Raw genomic sequence first — 11,929 nt, 5'->3', positions numbered from 1 at the left:
ACTTTCCGTTACCTAACTAGAGTCACGGAGCTTAGCTATTATATACTTTGAAAACGATACTTCCTTTGATCTTGGCCGTTCGTCAAACCGACTGTCACATTTGTTTCAAAACAATACCTTTCGTTTAAAATCGGGATCCTTTGTTACAATTTGTCTCGGTATGTGAACAGTTGTCTTAGACAAAAGGTTTAGCTATATCTATTATAAACCGTGTATATTTATGAGAGAGTTGACTGTAAAAAAATGTATTACTCATTTTAAATCCATGCAGGGACAAATATTATATATCTGTATTTATCACATTTAGAGTGTTTTTTTAAATTTCTATGTCAGTGAAATGTACATACATTTATTTCAACGTCGCAACAGAACAATGTTTAAAGAAAAACATTTATTGAAATTGCATAAATAAGTAAATATTTTTAAGCAATTTCTTATAAGTAATCACTTAAATTGTTATTTTCGTAACTAACACCATAAAAATACACAACAGTCAAATACTTCAAATGTGATTAATTGGGATGTCACCGCCTCGTAACAGTCGATGTTTAAAGTTATTGGAGCTTAAACTTCATAGCATCTTAGTTCAAATTTAAAAGTACAACAGGAGTTTATAATTCGATTAAATTGAAGTCAAATAACTTATCTCTTGCGCACGACAAAATGACATAAAAACAATTATCAACTTAATCTCCTTTTCTTTACAATTATACAGCCCAATCATTATATTTGTTAATTAAATAGCGATAATTGACAGGTGATTATTTTCCTGTCAGATCAAATGTCAATACGGCTTTACAAATAATTCATTGTACAAGCATATAAAGTTACAAAGGTACCATTATCCAAATTTAAATGCCATTTTTTACCGGCCATGAACGGCAATCTCAATTTAAACGTGATATTAATATAGGAAATTCTATGTTCGTTCAACCGAAATAGAACGACATTGAGATTATGGATGAAAAAAAATACACCACAGTGTAATTGGGAACGTTTTCGACAATAACTTCATTCCTTACGTTTAACCTTAACATTAAACTGAAGTATAAAGTTACTTGATCCCTGTAAACTCTTGCATGTAATTCATGGGATCTGTAATGTTTCAATCGTAAAGCTAAATCACTAAACGTCTTGAGCGATTGTATATCTTACATGGATCGTTTTCCATTAACAGAGATTGTTTTTTACTGTTCAGTTCAGTTCTTTTATAACGAACTTTTTTCATGTATTAGTATACGTTTGTGCTAACGATTTAGTCATGATTAGTAAGTTTAGCGTTAACCTGTAAATCCAGGGATCAATAGTTGGAATCGCTGCTGAGGCACGCAGCTTGTGCGCGGTATGGTCATGAAGTAATTGTTATCGCCAATCGGATGTCAGTTAATGGACAGAGTATGCACAGTTCGTTCTGGTGAATCAGTCATCCGAAGAAATGGTTGAGTACATTAACTGACCAGTGTGATATGACTGAAAGAATGGCGAAATATCTCACACAAAATCATTTTTAGGTCTGTGCAAAATTTAGACGGCCATCAACGACAATTATTATGGCTTATCATATATTAATACTAATGGTTTATGGTACGTAATGCGGGTAATGTTTTTACATTAATATCAATTTTATTCATCATTGTTGAAAATATTGTTTTAATTAAGCTAATACTAATATACTGAAATATATACAACTTATACACTTTTTAAACTTTACAAGCAATGGGACATGTACAGAAACCCAGGCACCAGCTTTAAATTAACTTACATTGCAAAACGTACTACATATTGAAATGAACAGTAATTCACTGAAAGAAAGAGAGAGATACAAAGAATGGTAGTCATATCATATATCTATCGTACACTGTGTTTTGTCTTTTTTCTATTGTCTAGCCACCATTATAACATTTTGTTTGTTCTTATCTATTCATACCAGAAACACAAGGCAGTTAAACTGTTAACGCTTAATTAAACTTTCAAATCACACAGGTAGTAGAAAAGAATTTCGATTCTTTAATATAGTTGTGTTTCTAAATTCAGTTTTGTGTATTTTTCATTAACGTTGAATATAAAAATACATATATAATGCACTGTATAAATATTATATTCAAATAATTAAAACCCGTTGTCTTTTACATAAAAATGTTTGTTTTGCAAAAATAACAAATGCTATAATATTTAAATATTTTTCAATATTGCTCCACCATAAGATTATATATATAATCTTAGATTTTTTTCTAATTATAATATTTAATTAATATCTTCTTAAAGTTTACGGTATTCTATAAACACGGCAATAAAGTTCAATAATTTGCCAATTTATTCTCAAATACTGAATTAAATTTCTCTCAAAGGTAAACCATAGGAAGGTTAAATCTAAGGATACATAGTGGGAGGTAACAACCTCTTAAACCATATAATTGTTTTTATTAGTTTTCTCCCATATGTAATACAACTATTAAGCTATATTACTCTTCTGAAGGTTTATAAAGGAGTATTGGATGATATATTTATGGTTTATTATAGAACATTCAACTTATATCTCAATTATAGATACAATGGTCTCATATGCGAAATAGAATTACTCATAAAGAGTATACAGGAGCAGTTCAATGCAAAACATATGTTCATGGGGTAACAATATCACAAACCTAGAATAAATGTTTGTTTGACTTTTCTGCATTTAGCAATTAAAACATGCATATCTAATCTGTGTTATATATATAAGACATAGCTATATTATTTATCTCACCTTATTATACTCCTGAACTTATCTTTTAAAGATATGTCGTATAGCTATCACGTTTAACTGTTATATGAGAAAATTATACAAAATATAACAATGTGTAGGAAAATATAAAGATCAAATAAGCATAAGAAAAAAAAACGCCTAATAAGCATAAAACAAACTAGGGAAGTAGCACATGATGCAGCTATGGAGAAAAAAGTACATCGATTAAATAAACAGAACAAAGTCAGCGTGAAAAATGTGTTCACTATAATTGATGATTAGACACCACGGCTATTGTTATATTGCAAAATCAATATACATAAAAATCACGCTTAGAATAAAGTTTTGTGTCTAAAACAAATATTAAAATGCTTTGTATTTTAAAAAGGAGTACAGAAAAAATATAACTTTCGAAGTTCGCCCATACAATCGCTTCTTTTGCCTAATATTGAGATTTCGACATCCACATTTTTATTGACTAGAGTTGTTAGAATATGATAATGACGATGTTTTCTTCCGCACTCACAACACGATGGGTTAATAATTTATTTTGGTTGTTGTTAAAATAACAGAATGGTTTGTACACAAGCACTTTTGCGGTAAATAGATGTGTGTATTTACAGTAAGCACTTGTTATTTTTATACGTATGTGTGTATGATGTGTATCGTATTGGTCTTTGTTTGAGAAGTGGAGCTATTATTCCGGAAAATATTAAATCGCATTTGTTTCTGTATTCTAAAACTATGTTACGAGCAACTACACGTCTCGCAAAATTGTCAGAGAAGACATTGAACACAATAAGCGTAAACTGTTCCAATCACTTGGGTGATGGGCAAACCAGCTTCCTCGAAGTAAATGTTGTACTTAACCAGGTACCATCGCTATCAACCTTAACTGATAATGTCGGTGTAATTGCGAAAACTGATTGCAATAGAACTACATGTCGGAGAAGGTAGATGGATACAAGGTTTTTCTCTGCATCTTTTTGTTTTTAAATATGAACACGACTATACCAACACGTGTTTTACTGAAAACAGTGGATGTAGTTTCATATCATCAAATTAGTACATAATAATTTGACGATCTTGTTTTATTAAAAGTTGATAAAGTTATATATCAATAAGTTATGTACTTCAAAATACGTGTATATCCAGGTCTGCTGTGACGAACGGTGTCCAATCCTTGATATAACATTAACTTGTACATATCATGATGTCGCCATGTGTCTGTCAAGGAACAACTATTTAACCTGAACTATAAAATCATAGTTTCATTAATGAAAACTATTTAATCCAGGAACACTCGAAAAACAAGTGATGCAGTCTCCAAGGTTAAACAGTTTTACCACAATTAATGAAAACGGTGAATGATCCTTAAGACGCTAATTTGGTAAACACTTGCAGTGAAGTCTCTAGGATCAACCCTCTTAAGTGCGCTCTAGGTTAGATACTACACTTGGAACTTTTCTGATATTCGAAATGTTGATCATACAAGTGGTTGTAAGCATGTAAAGATATATTGTATTGCTGGTCAATGAATGTGACCTGATTCAATCAATTGTGATGAATACAATTTGCGTCTTATTCTTTATGTTTAAATTAACTGACTCATTGTTGACTTGTTGTATTTAAACCCCACTGTCAGGCACTCCACTGCACTCGTTATTTAACTCCTACCCATCAATAAGCGAACCATATAATTTGTTTCGCATCTGCTGTTGATATTTAACTGAAGTTTAATATAACAATAAATATAATTAAACTACCTGCTGATAAATCGCTAGAACGAAATTTAATAATCATAATTATACATTTAACATGTAAATGTGAACATTTATGCAGCTATTGTACCCATAACATTGTTACTAAGAATCAAGTTGACATTTTCTTTTTAGTATCGACACGAATCACAAAACAATAGTTACAACTCTTAACGGGATATCTCATAATTAAACGAGATGGAGGACCTGCACATAAAAACAAAAATGCTTAATAACATCTGAAATTTCAATAGAAGATTGAATTTGTGAATTTTCTGTTTGGTATCTTACAAATTACCAATGCTTCTTTGTTCCATATCGCAGTTTCTTACAACTATCCTTGCCATTTTCAGACTTTCTTTTCCAATATCATCATGCTTGAATTGTCATGTTGTTCTAAAGGTATATTGTATACACCATTCCTGCTAATCTTGAATTATGAATGTTAAATCGATTCTTTCAATTAAAATTTTTATATAAATAGATAGTCATTGAATCAAAACTAAGCGACTTTCTAGTATATACGCTGTCAAGAAAAAACATTCTATCCTATTACCAGATGAAAATCTATAGTATAACAACAATCGTAAAATCTTAGCTTTATACTATCGCTATCTTTAGATCAGATATGTTGTTTTTTTCCAAAAATTGGAGAATATGTTTTTGTCAACTACGAAAATATAAAATCGTCAAAAAATGCGATTTTGTTTTATAATTATTAATGGAGAAGGGGAGGAAATAATAGAATAAAAAGAATATTATGTGAGTTTTAGATAACGATCAAGTTTATCATGCTCGGCTCGAACCATGGTAGCGGTTTTATGCCTCGCATGATCTTTATCCAAAACTCACTTAACATTCTATATATGTTCAACATTTTATTCGCGATATCTTTAACCAAAATATGAATATGACATGGGAATGCTATTAACACTATTAATATGGTACAGTAGAATATGGTTTACTTTAATATACTTAATTACACATAAATTTATGCCGATACAGTTATGTTTATTCGTATTTTACATTAGTGAAGAATCAAAATCGTTTCTATGTGTCGTATGAATTTGCACTAAATAATGGGGATTTCCCATCAGTGTAACATATATTGTACACATAAAGAAGTTTCATAAAAACATTTTTGGCAATTGAGTACAAATCAAGTATCCTTATTTTCTGGTTCCAGTTCTTCTAAGATCTGATAATCATATTTCATTTATATTAACAAAATTGTGGTTACCGTGAATGAACGGTGTGAGTTCTCTAGATGATCCGTGTCATAAAAATAATATATATTTTTTATATAAGCTATAACACGCGATGAGTGGGATGTTTACATCTTAAATAGTGCTTGTTTCCGTTCTGAAAGGTAACCTATTCAAAAGAGTCATGTCTGACACTCAAGTAAAGTATATTTAAAAAATCTTTATATCGAAAAATGTTATTGCCATAATTTCATTACATACATCCGCGTGTAGCTTAATAATTGAGTCTGACATTTAAAAACAAGTTTAGCTCTGTTGAGATGCTGGAATTTCGATGTTCGCTATATTTTAGGGATTTAAACCTCGTTTTGGGGACTATTATTTGACATTCTTGAATCAAACACAGACTTATGCTGAACTACTTCAACATGTTTTGGTATTTAAAACAGTTTTTTAGTGCCTTCCTTATATTTACCATCTTCTTGTTCAAATATGGAAAGTCATCGTAGTCAGACATTTTGATCATTGAATGACTAAGCAGATAGCAATGTAGTGTAGAATAATACAAACAATACACGATCAGTTGTCCATCTTATAAAAGATAAATAAATGCCATTGGCCAAGTGTATTTCGAAGTTGCTTTTGGATTGTGCATGATATTTCTCAAATAAAGCAGAAGTTTAAGCATTATAATCCATGTTTCATTATTAAGTTGGTTATCCGTAGCCATATATGGCTCTTTTAATATTGTATTTATTATTTTAACCATTTAAGGTAATGTTAATTTTTCTGCAATATTGCTTTCCGTTTTTCTAAAATGCTGTAGAATGATTGTATCGAATACTACGACACCCCACCATTGTCATTGAACGACCATTCTTCGTGTCGATACGCATACACGTTTCCACTTGTTGGAATGTGTTTCGTTTGCTCGACGTTCATGTCGGTTTACCGAGAGCTCTGATTATATAAATGTCTGAATGTCCGATCAGAGTCAGCGTGTAACTTGCCATCTTTGAACGCACATCTTCCTCATTTTGAATCGAATATATCTTTAAATATATATTTAAATTATATACATTCAATGTAATATAATCGCATTGGATCAATGTATATGCGATTGAGTGGACATAGACTAAACATGCCATACAAAGACGTGTTATCGGCATATTTTCAAGGCGAAAACTGCAATTTTTTATCTTCCAATTTTTACATTTCTTCGACAAATATATCAAACACAACTAACCAATAACAACTTTAGAACTACTTTAAGACGAATTTTCAGGTCTAGGGGTGGTAGGGGTCAAATTTAATGTCATGTTAAGTTAATATATTGCAAAACATGTTAACTGACTGAATAATACATGGAATGATTGTAATGAAACTAATATATCTATGCATACTATGCAGTTCTTACTAGGTTGCATGTATAATATATATGTGCAAGGTCAAAGCCATTGCTTAAAATAAAAAGGAATTCCAATAAGTAATCCGAAAACATATTCAAAAATGATAATGTAACGTCATTCGTAGATGTTTCTTAAAAAACTAATTTGAGATTGCAGTTAGGAGTAAAGGTAATTGTTTTAAAATATTTAAATTATTTTCGCTTAATTACTCTTTTAAGCTATTGTATTAAAACTATATATTCATATCTAGCAAGGGATTGTATATATGGCTAATGGGGTTCAAGGTTACTTCAAGAAGATATTGCACGATTGATTATTCTCATTTAATTCGAAAACAAATTAAGCAATGGAAATGAATCTGTGTACAAGAATTCCGTATCTGCATGGATTGGTGTGATTTTTATGTATGCCAAGGTCACGGTCAACCGTAAAGATCATTGTTAGTCAAAATATACGAGAAAGAGGCTTCCACTCGAAATCAAGGTTAATGTGGATTGTAGAATATTTTGCAAATCATATAAATATACTTTTTTACGTGCAAATCAGTTAACGGGCTTGTCGTTATGCAATCATTTCTTCTTGCCTGAATCTTGGATGCATGTGGTTATGTTAAATGTTGTGTAATACGAAAATAGTTTATATTTTAAAACAATGTGTTCCCTCGACCTCTTCGGGCACAGGAAGCTCCGCAACGATTATTCCTTCGATCTTTACAGTCACTGGAAGTTCCGCCACGATCGTGCCCTCGACCTCTTCAGGCACAGGAACCTCCGCAACGATCGTTCCCTCGACCACTACAGGCACAGGAAGCTCCGCAACTATCGTTTCCTCGACCTCTTCAAGCACAGGAAGCTCCGCATCAATTATTTATTCGAACTCTTCAGGAACAGGAAGCTCCGCCACGATATTTCTCTCGACCACTAAAGGCAAAGGAATCTCCGCCACGGTCTTTCCCTCGACCTTTACAGGCACCTCCGCCACGATCTTTTCCTCGATTTCTACAGGCACAGGAAGCTCCTCCACGATCTTTCACTCGAGCTCAACAAGAACAGGCAGCCCCGCAACGATTTTCATCTCGACCTTTACAGGCACATGAAGTTCCGCTACGATCGTTCAATCGACCTCAACAGGCACAGAAAGCTCCGCCATGATCTTTCTCTCAACCTTTTCAGGCACAGGCGGCCCCGTTACGATATTTTCCTCGACATCGTCAGGCGTATTAAGTTCAACGATCTTTCCCTCGTTCTCTACAGGCACAGGAAGCCCCGCCACGATCGTTTCCTCGAGCACAGGCAGCCCATTTACGATCTTTTTCTCGACTTCTGCAGGTAAAGGAAGTTCTTTAACGATCTTCTCTTGACCTCTTCAGGCACAGGAAGCTCCGCAACGATGGTTCCCTCGACCTCTTTAAGTACAGGAAGCTCCGCCACGATCGTTCGTTCGACCTCTACAGGCACAGAAAGCTGTGCCACAATAGTTCCCTCGACTTCTGCAGGTAAAGGAAGCTCTTCAACGTTCTTTCTCTCGACTTCTTCAGGCATAGGAAGCTCTGCCACGATTGTTTCCTCGACTCTACAGGCATAGAAATCTCTTCAATGATCATTCTCTCGACCTCTATAGGCACAGGGAGCTCCTTCACGATCTTTCCCTTGACCTTTACAGGCACATGCAGTTCCGCAACGATCAATTCTTCGACCTTGACAGGCATACGACGCTCTGGAACGATCGTTCCTTCGACCTCTACAGCCTAGGGAAGCTCCGCTACGGTCTTTCCCTCGACCTCTACAGGCTCAAGAAGCTCCGAAATGATTGGTCCTTCGACCTCTACAGACACAAAAAGCTCCGCCATGATCCTTCTCCCGATCTCTACAGGCACAGGAAGCTCCGCCACTATCATCCCCTCGACATATTCAGGCACAGGAAGCTCCGAAACGACCTTTCCCTTGACCACTACAGGCATGAGAAGCTCGGTCACGATTATTCCATCGACCACTTCAGGCACAGTCAGCCCCGCCAAGATTTTTCCCTCGACCTCTACAAGCACAGTAAGTCCCGCCACAATATTTCCCTCGTCCTTTACAGGCACAGGCAGCTCCGCAACGATCGTTTCCTCGACACCTAAAGGCACAGGAAGATCCGCCACGATTTTTCCCTCGACCTCTACAGGCATAGGAAGCTCCGTCACGATTTCCTTGACTTCTTCAGGCACAGGAAGCTCCGCCAGTATCTTTCCCTCGACCTCGACAGGAGCAAGAAGCACCGCCACGATCTTTCCCTCGAGTTCTACAGGCACAGGAAGCTCCACCAGTATCTTTCCCTCGACCTCGACAGGGACAGAAAGCACCTCCACGATATTTCCCTTTACCTCTAAAGGTACAGGAAGCTTCGACACGATCTTTCCCTCGACCTCTTCAGGCACAGTCAGCCCTGCCACGATCTTTCCCTCGACCTCTACAGACACAGTTAGATCAACCACGATCTTTCCCTCGATCTCTCAGGCACAGGTAGCTCCGCCTATTTCTTTTATTCGACCTCTATAGGTACAGGAAGCTCCCCCACGATTTTTCTCTCGACCTCTATTGGTACAGGAAGCTCCGTAAGTATCTTTTCCTCAACCACTACAGGAACAGGAACCTCCTCCAAGATCTTTCCCTTCACATCTTAAGGCACAGGAAGCTCCGTAACGATCTTTCCCTCTACCTCTAGAGGCACAGGAAGCTCCGCAACAATCGTTTCCTCGACCTCTACAGACACCAAAAGCTCCGCCACGATCCCTACCCCGATCCCCTCTGGCACAGGAAGCACCGCCACGATCTTTCCATCGACCTCTACAGGCATAAGAAGCTCCGCCACCATCTTTGTCTCGACCTCTTCAGGCACAGTCAACCCTGCCACGATCTTTCCCTCGACCTTTACAAGCAAATTCAGCCCCGCCACGATCTTTCCCTCGACCTTTACAGGCACAGTCAGCTCCAAAACGATCTTTCCCTCGACCACTTCAGGTACAAGAAGCTTCGCCACGATCTTTCTGTCGACCTCTACAGGAACAGGAAGCTCCGCAACAATCGTTCCCTCGACCTCTACAGACACAAGAAGCTCCGCCACGATCTTTGCCTCGACCTCTGCAGGCACAGTCAGCCCTGCCACGATCTTCCCTTCGACCTCTACAGGCACAGGCAGGTCAACCACGATCTTTCCCTCGATCTCTACAGGCACAGGCAGCTCCGCCAGTATCTTTCATTCGACCTATATAGGTACAGGAAGCTCCGCCACGATTTTTCCCTCGACCTCTATAGGTACATGAAGCTCCGCAAGTATCTTTCCCTTCACTTCTAAAGGCACAGGAAGCTCCGCCACGATCTTTCCCTCAATCTCGAGAGGCACAGGAAGCTCCACCACGTTCTTTCCCTCGACCTCTCCAGGCACAGAAAGCTCCGCCACGATCGTTTTCTTGACCTCTGCAGGCATAGGACGCTCCTTTACGATCTTTCCTTTAACCTGAACAGGCAAAGGAAGCTCTACCACGATCGTTCCTTCGACCTCTACAGGCATAGGAAGCTCAACCCAAGTTACTAACGCATTGCTTAGATAAAGGAAAATTATTTTCATTGTTTCTAATGCTTTAGAAATACGCTGTACGCAATAATCTATACAATAGCTTTCATATTAAGGTTATATATATATATATATATATATATATATATATATATATATATATATATATGTACATGCTATATAAAATATGTTCTGGTATTAAATTTCCACAAACCTCATTAACTTTTATTAAACTTTGCTTTTGATTATCTTGTTTTAGTTTTGACGTATCAAAGATTAACTACGTTTTAGGAGGTCGTCAATACAGTCACAGTACTTTCAGCCCGATCATTTACATCGCCAACTTATTTACCAACATTGTCAAACAAGTCCTCTATAGAGAAAACAAAATTTACCATTATTTCTTATCAATTTCTATATGTCTGGCAAAAACATTCCTATGTGGCTTGACAAACCATTTATTGGCTTTTTAAATTTTGCATTGCAAATATATATTTATAGACTCAAACAAAAATAAACTTAATTTTAAATACAATGTTAGGGGATAATCATTTATACGTCTGTGCTTTGTAATAAGTAATGGGGTGCATGTGAGGATCGGCGCTCCTTTCACTTGTCTCAAATAAAGGACATTGTTGTGATTATTCGAATATTCTCATGTCGACGCAATATTTTCCATTAACGGCCTTTATGAGGTTAAGGTCAATTCCACTATAATTCAAAATATAGAACGGATCATGCTAAAGAATTGAAAACTAAGATTTAGTAATTCAACGACATACATAGATTCGTTCAATCAAATCTTCGTTTGACATTGCAGTTGAGTGTCAACGTCAATGTTACTTATTATAAATTGATGGTTTTAACTCAGTTATCCTATTAAAAGTGAGCGTATGTATTGCAACTACCTACATTTATAATTTATATCCATACCTATTAGGGGTTTCATATTAGGACTGTCAAGGTCAAGATCACGTTAGAAGATTTTGAAGAATATTTATATTGAAACATTTTAAAACAAATTGAGAAATTGAATTCAAACTGTATACATGGATTCCTTATTTTCACGAATTCGACAAGGGTTTGATGTTATCAATGTTACGGTCACGTTAACAAATAGTAGACATATAGTAATAATTAAAAATACATTGATACATTGCCATTTAACTGTATTCATAGATTCCGTATATTCAGTGATTAGACATAAGCTGGGCGTTATCAAGGCCAATGCAACTTTAACTACGTTCAGCAAAAATTGTTTCGATTAAAATATAT

At 35.7% G+C, this 11,929-nt stretch overlaps 2 protein-coding genes across 2 annotated transcripts; one reads left to right on the top strand and one right to left on the bottom strand.

Annotated features, from left to right (window-relative positions):
- The first annotated feature begins 3,469 nt into the window (after positions 1-3,469).
- On the top strand, positions 3,470-8,250 carry LOC127835656 (proline-rich protein HaeIII subfamily 1-like). Its single transcript, XM_052362095.1, has 2 exons — positions 3,470-3,598; positions 7,816-8,250. Exons 1-2 carry the CDS (start codon positions 3,470-3,472, stop codon positions 8,248-8,250), a joined length of 564 nt encoding a protein of 187 aa, XP_052218055.1.
- A 596-nt stretch (positions 8,251-8,846) lies between these two features.
- On the bottom strand, positions 8,847-10,651 carry LOC127835655 (calphotin-like). Its single transcript, XM_052362093.1, has 3 exons — positions 10,400-10,651; positions 9,800-10,333; positions 8,847-9,590 (listed from the first exon to the last, which is right to left on the bottom strand). The coding sequence occupies exons 1-3, from the start codon at positions 10,649-10,651 to the stop codon at positions 8,847-8,849; spliced, it is 1,530 nt and encodes a 509-aa protein (XP_052218053.1).
- Between the last annotated feature and the right edge of the window lie 1,278 nt (positions 10,652-11,929).

Source organism: Dreissena polymorpha, chromosome 6, assembly GCF_020536995.1.
Source record: "Dreissena polymorpha isolate Duluth1 chromosome 6, UMN_Dpol_1.0, whole genome shotgun sequence".
Lineage (NCBI taxonomy): Eukaryota > Metazoa > Mollusca > Bivalvia > Myida > Dreissenidae > Dreissena > Dreissena polymorpha.
This window is presented reverse-complemented; position numbering and strand designations above follow the sequence as displayed.

Bases quoted from the DNA above. Each gene is read 5' to 3' on its own strand.
- LOC127835656 (XM_052362095.1), top strand. From the start codon at position 3,470: ATGTTACGAGCAACTACACGTCTCGCAAAATTGTCAGAGAAGACATTG. The intron at 3,599-7,815 runs GTACCATCGCTA...CGATCTTTACAG, and splicing joins TAAATGTTGTACTTAACCAG to TCACTGGAAGTTCCGCCACG.
- LOC127835655 (XM_052362093.1), bottom strand. From the start codon at position 10,651: ATGCCTGTAGAGGTCGAAGGAACGATCGTGGTAGAGCTTCCTTTGCCT. The intron at 10,334-10,399 runs GTACCTATAGAG...GTCGAATGAAAG, and splicing joins AGATACTTGCGGAGCTTCAT to ATACTGGCGGAGCTGCCTGT. The intron at 9,591-9,799 runs GTAGAGGGAAAG...TGTGCCTGAGAG, and splicing joins AGCTTCCTGTGCCTCTAGAG to ATCGAGGGAAAGATCGTGGT.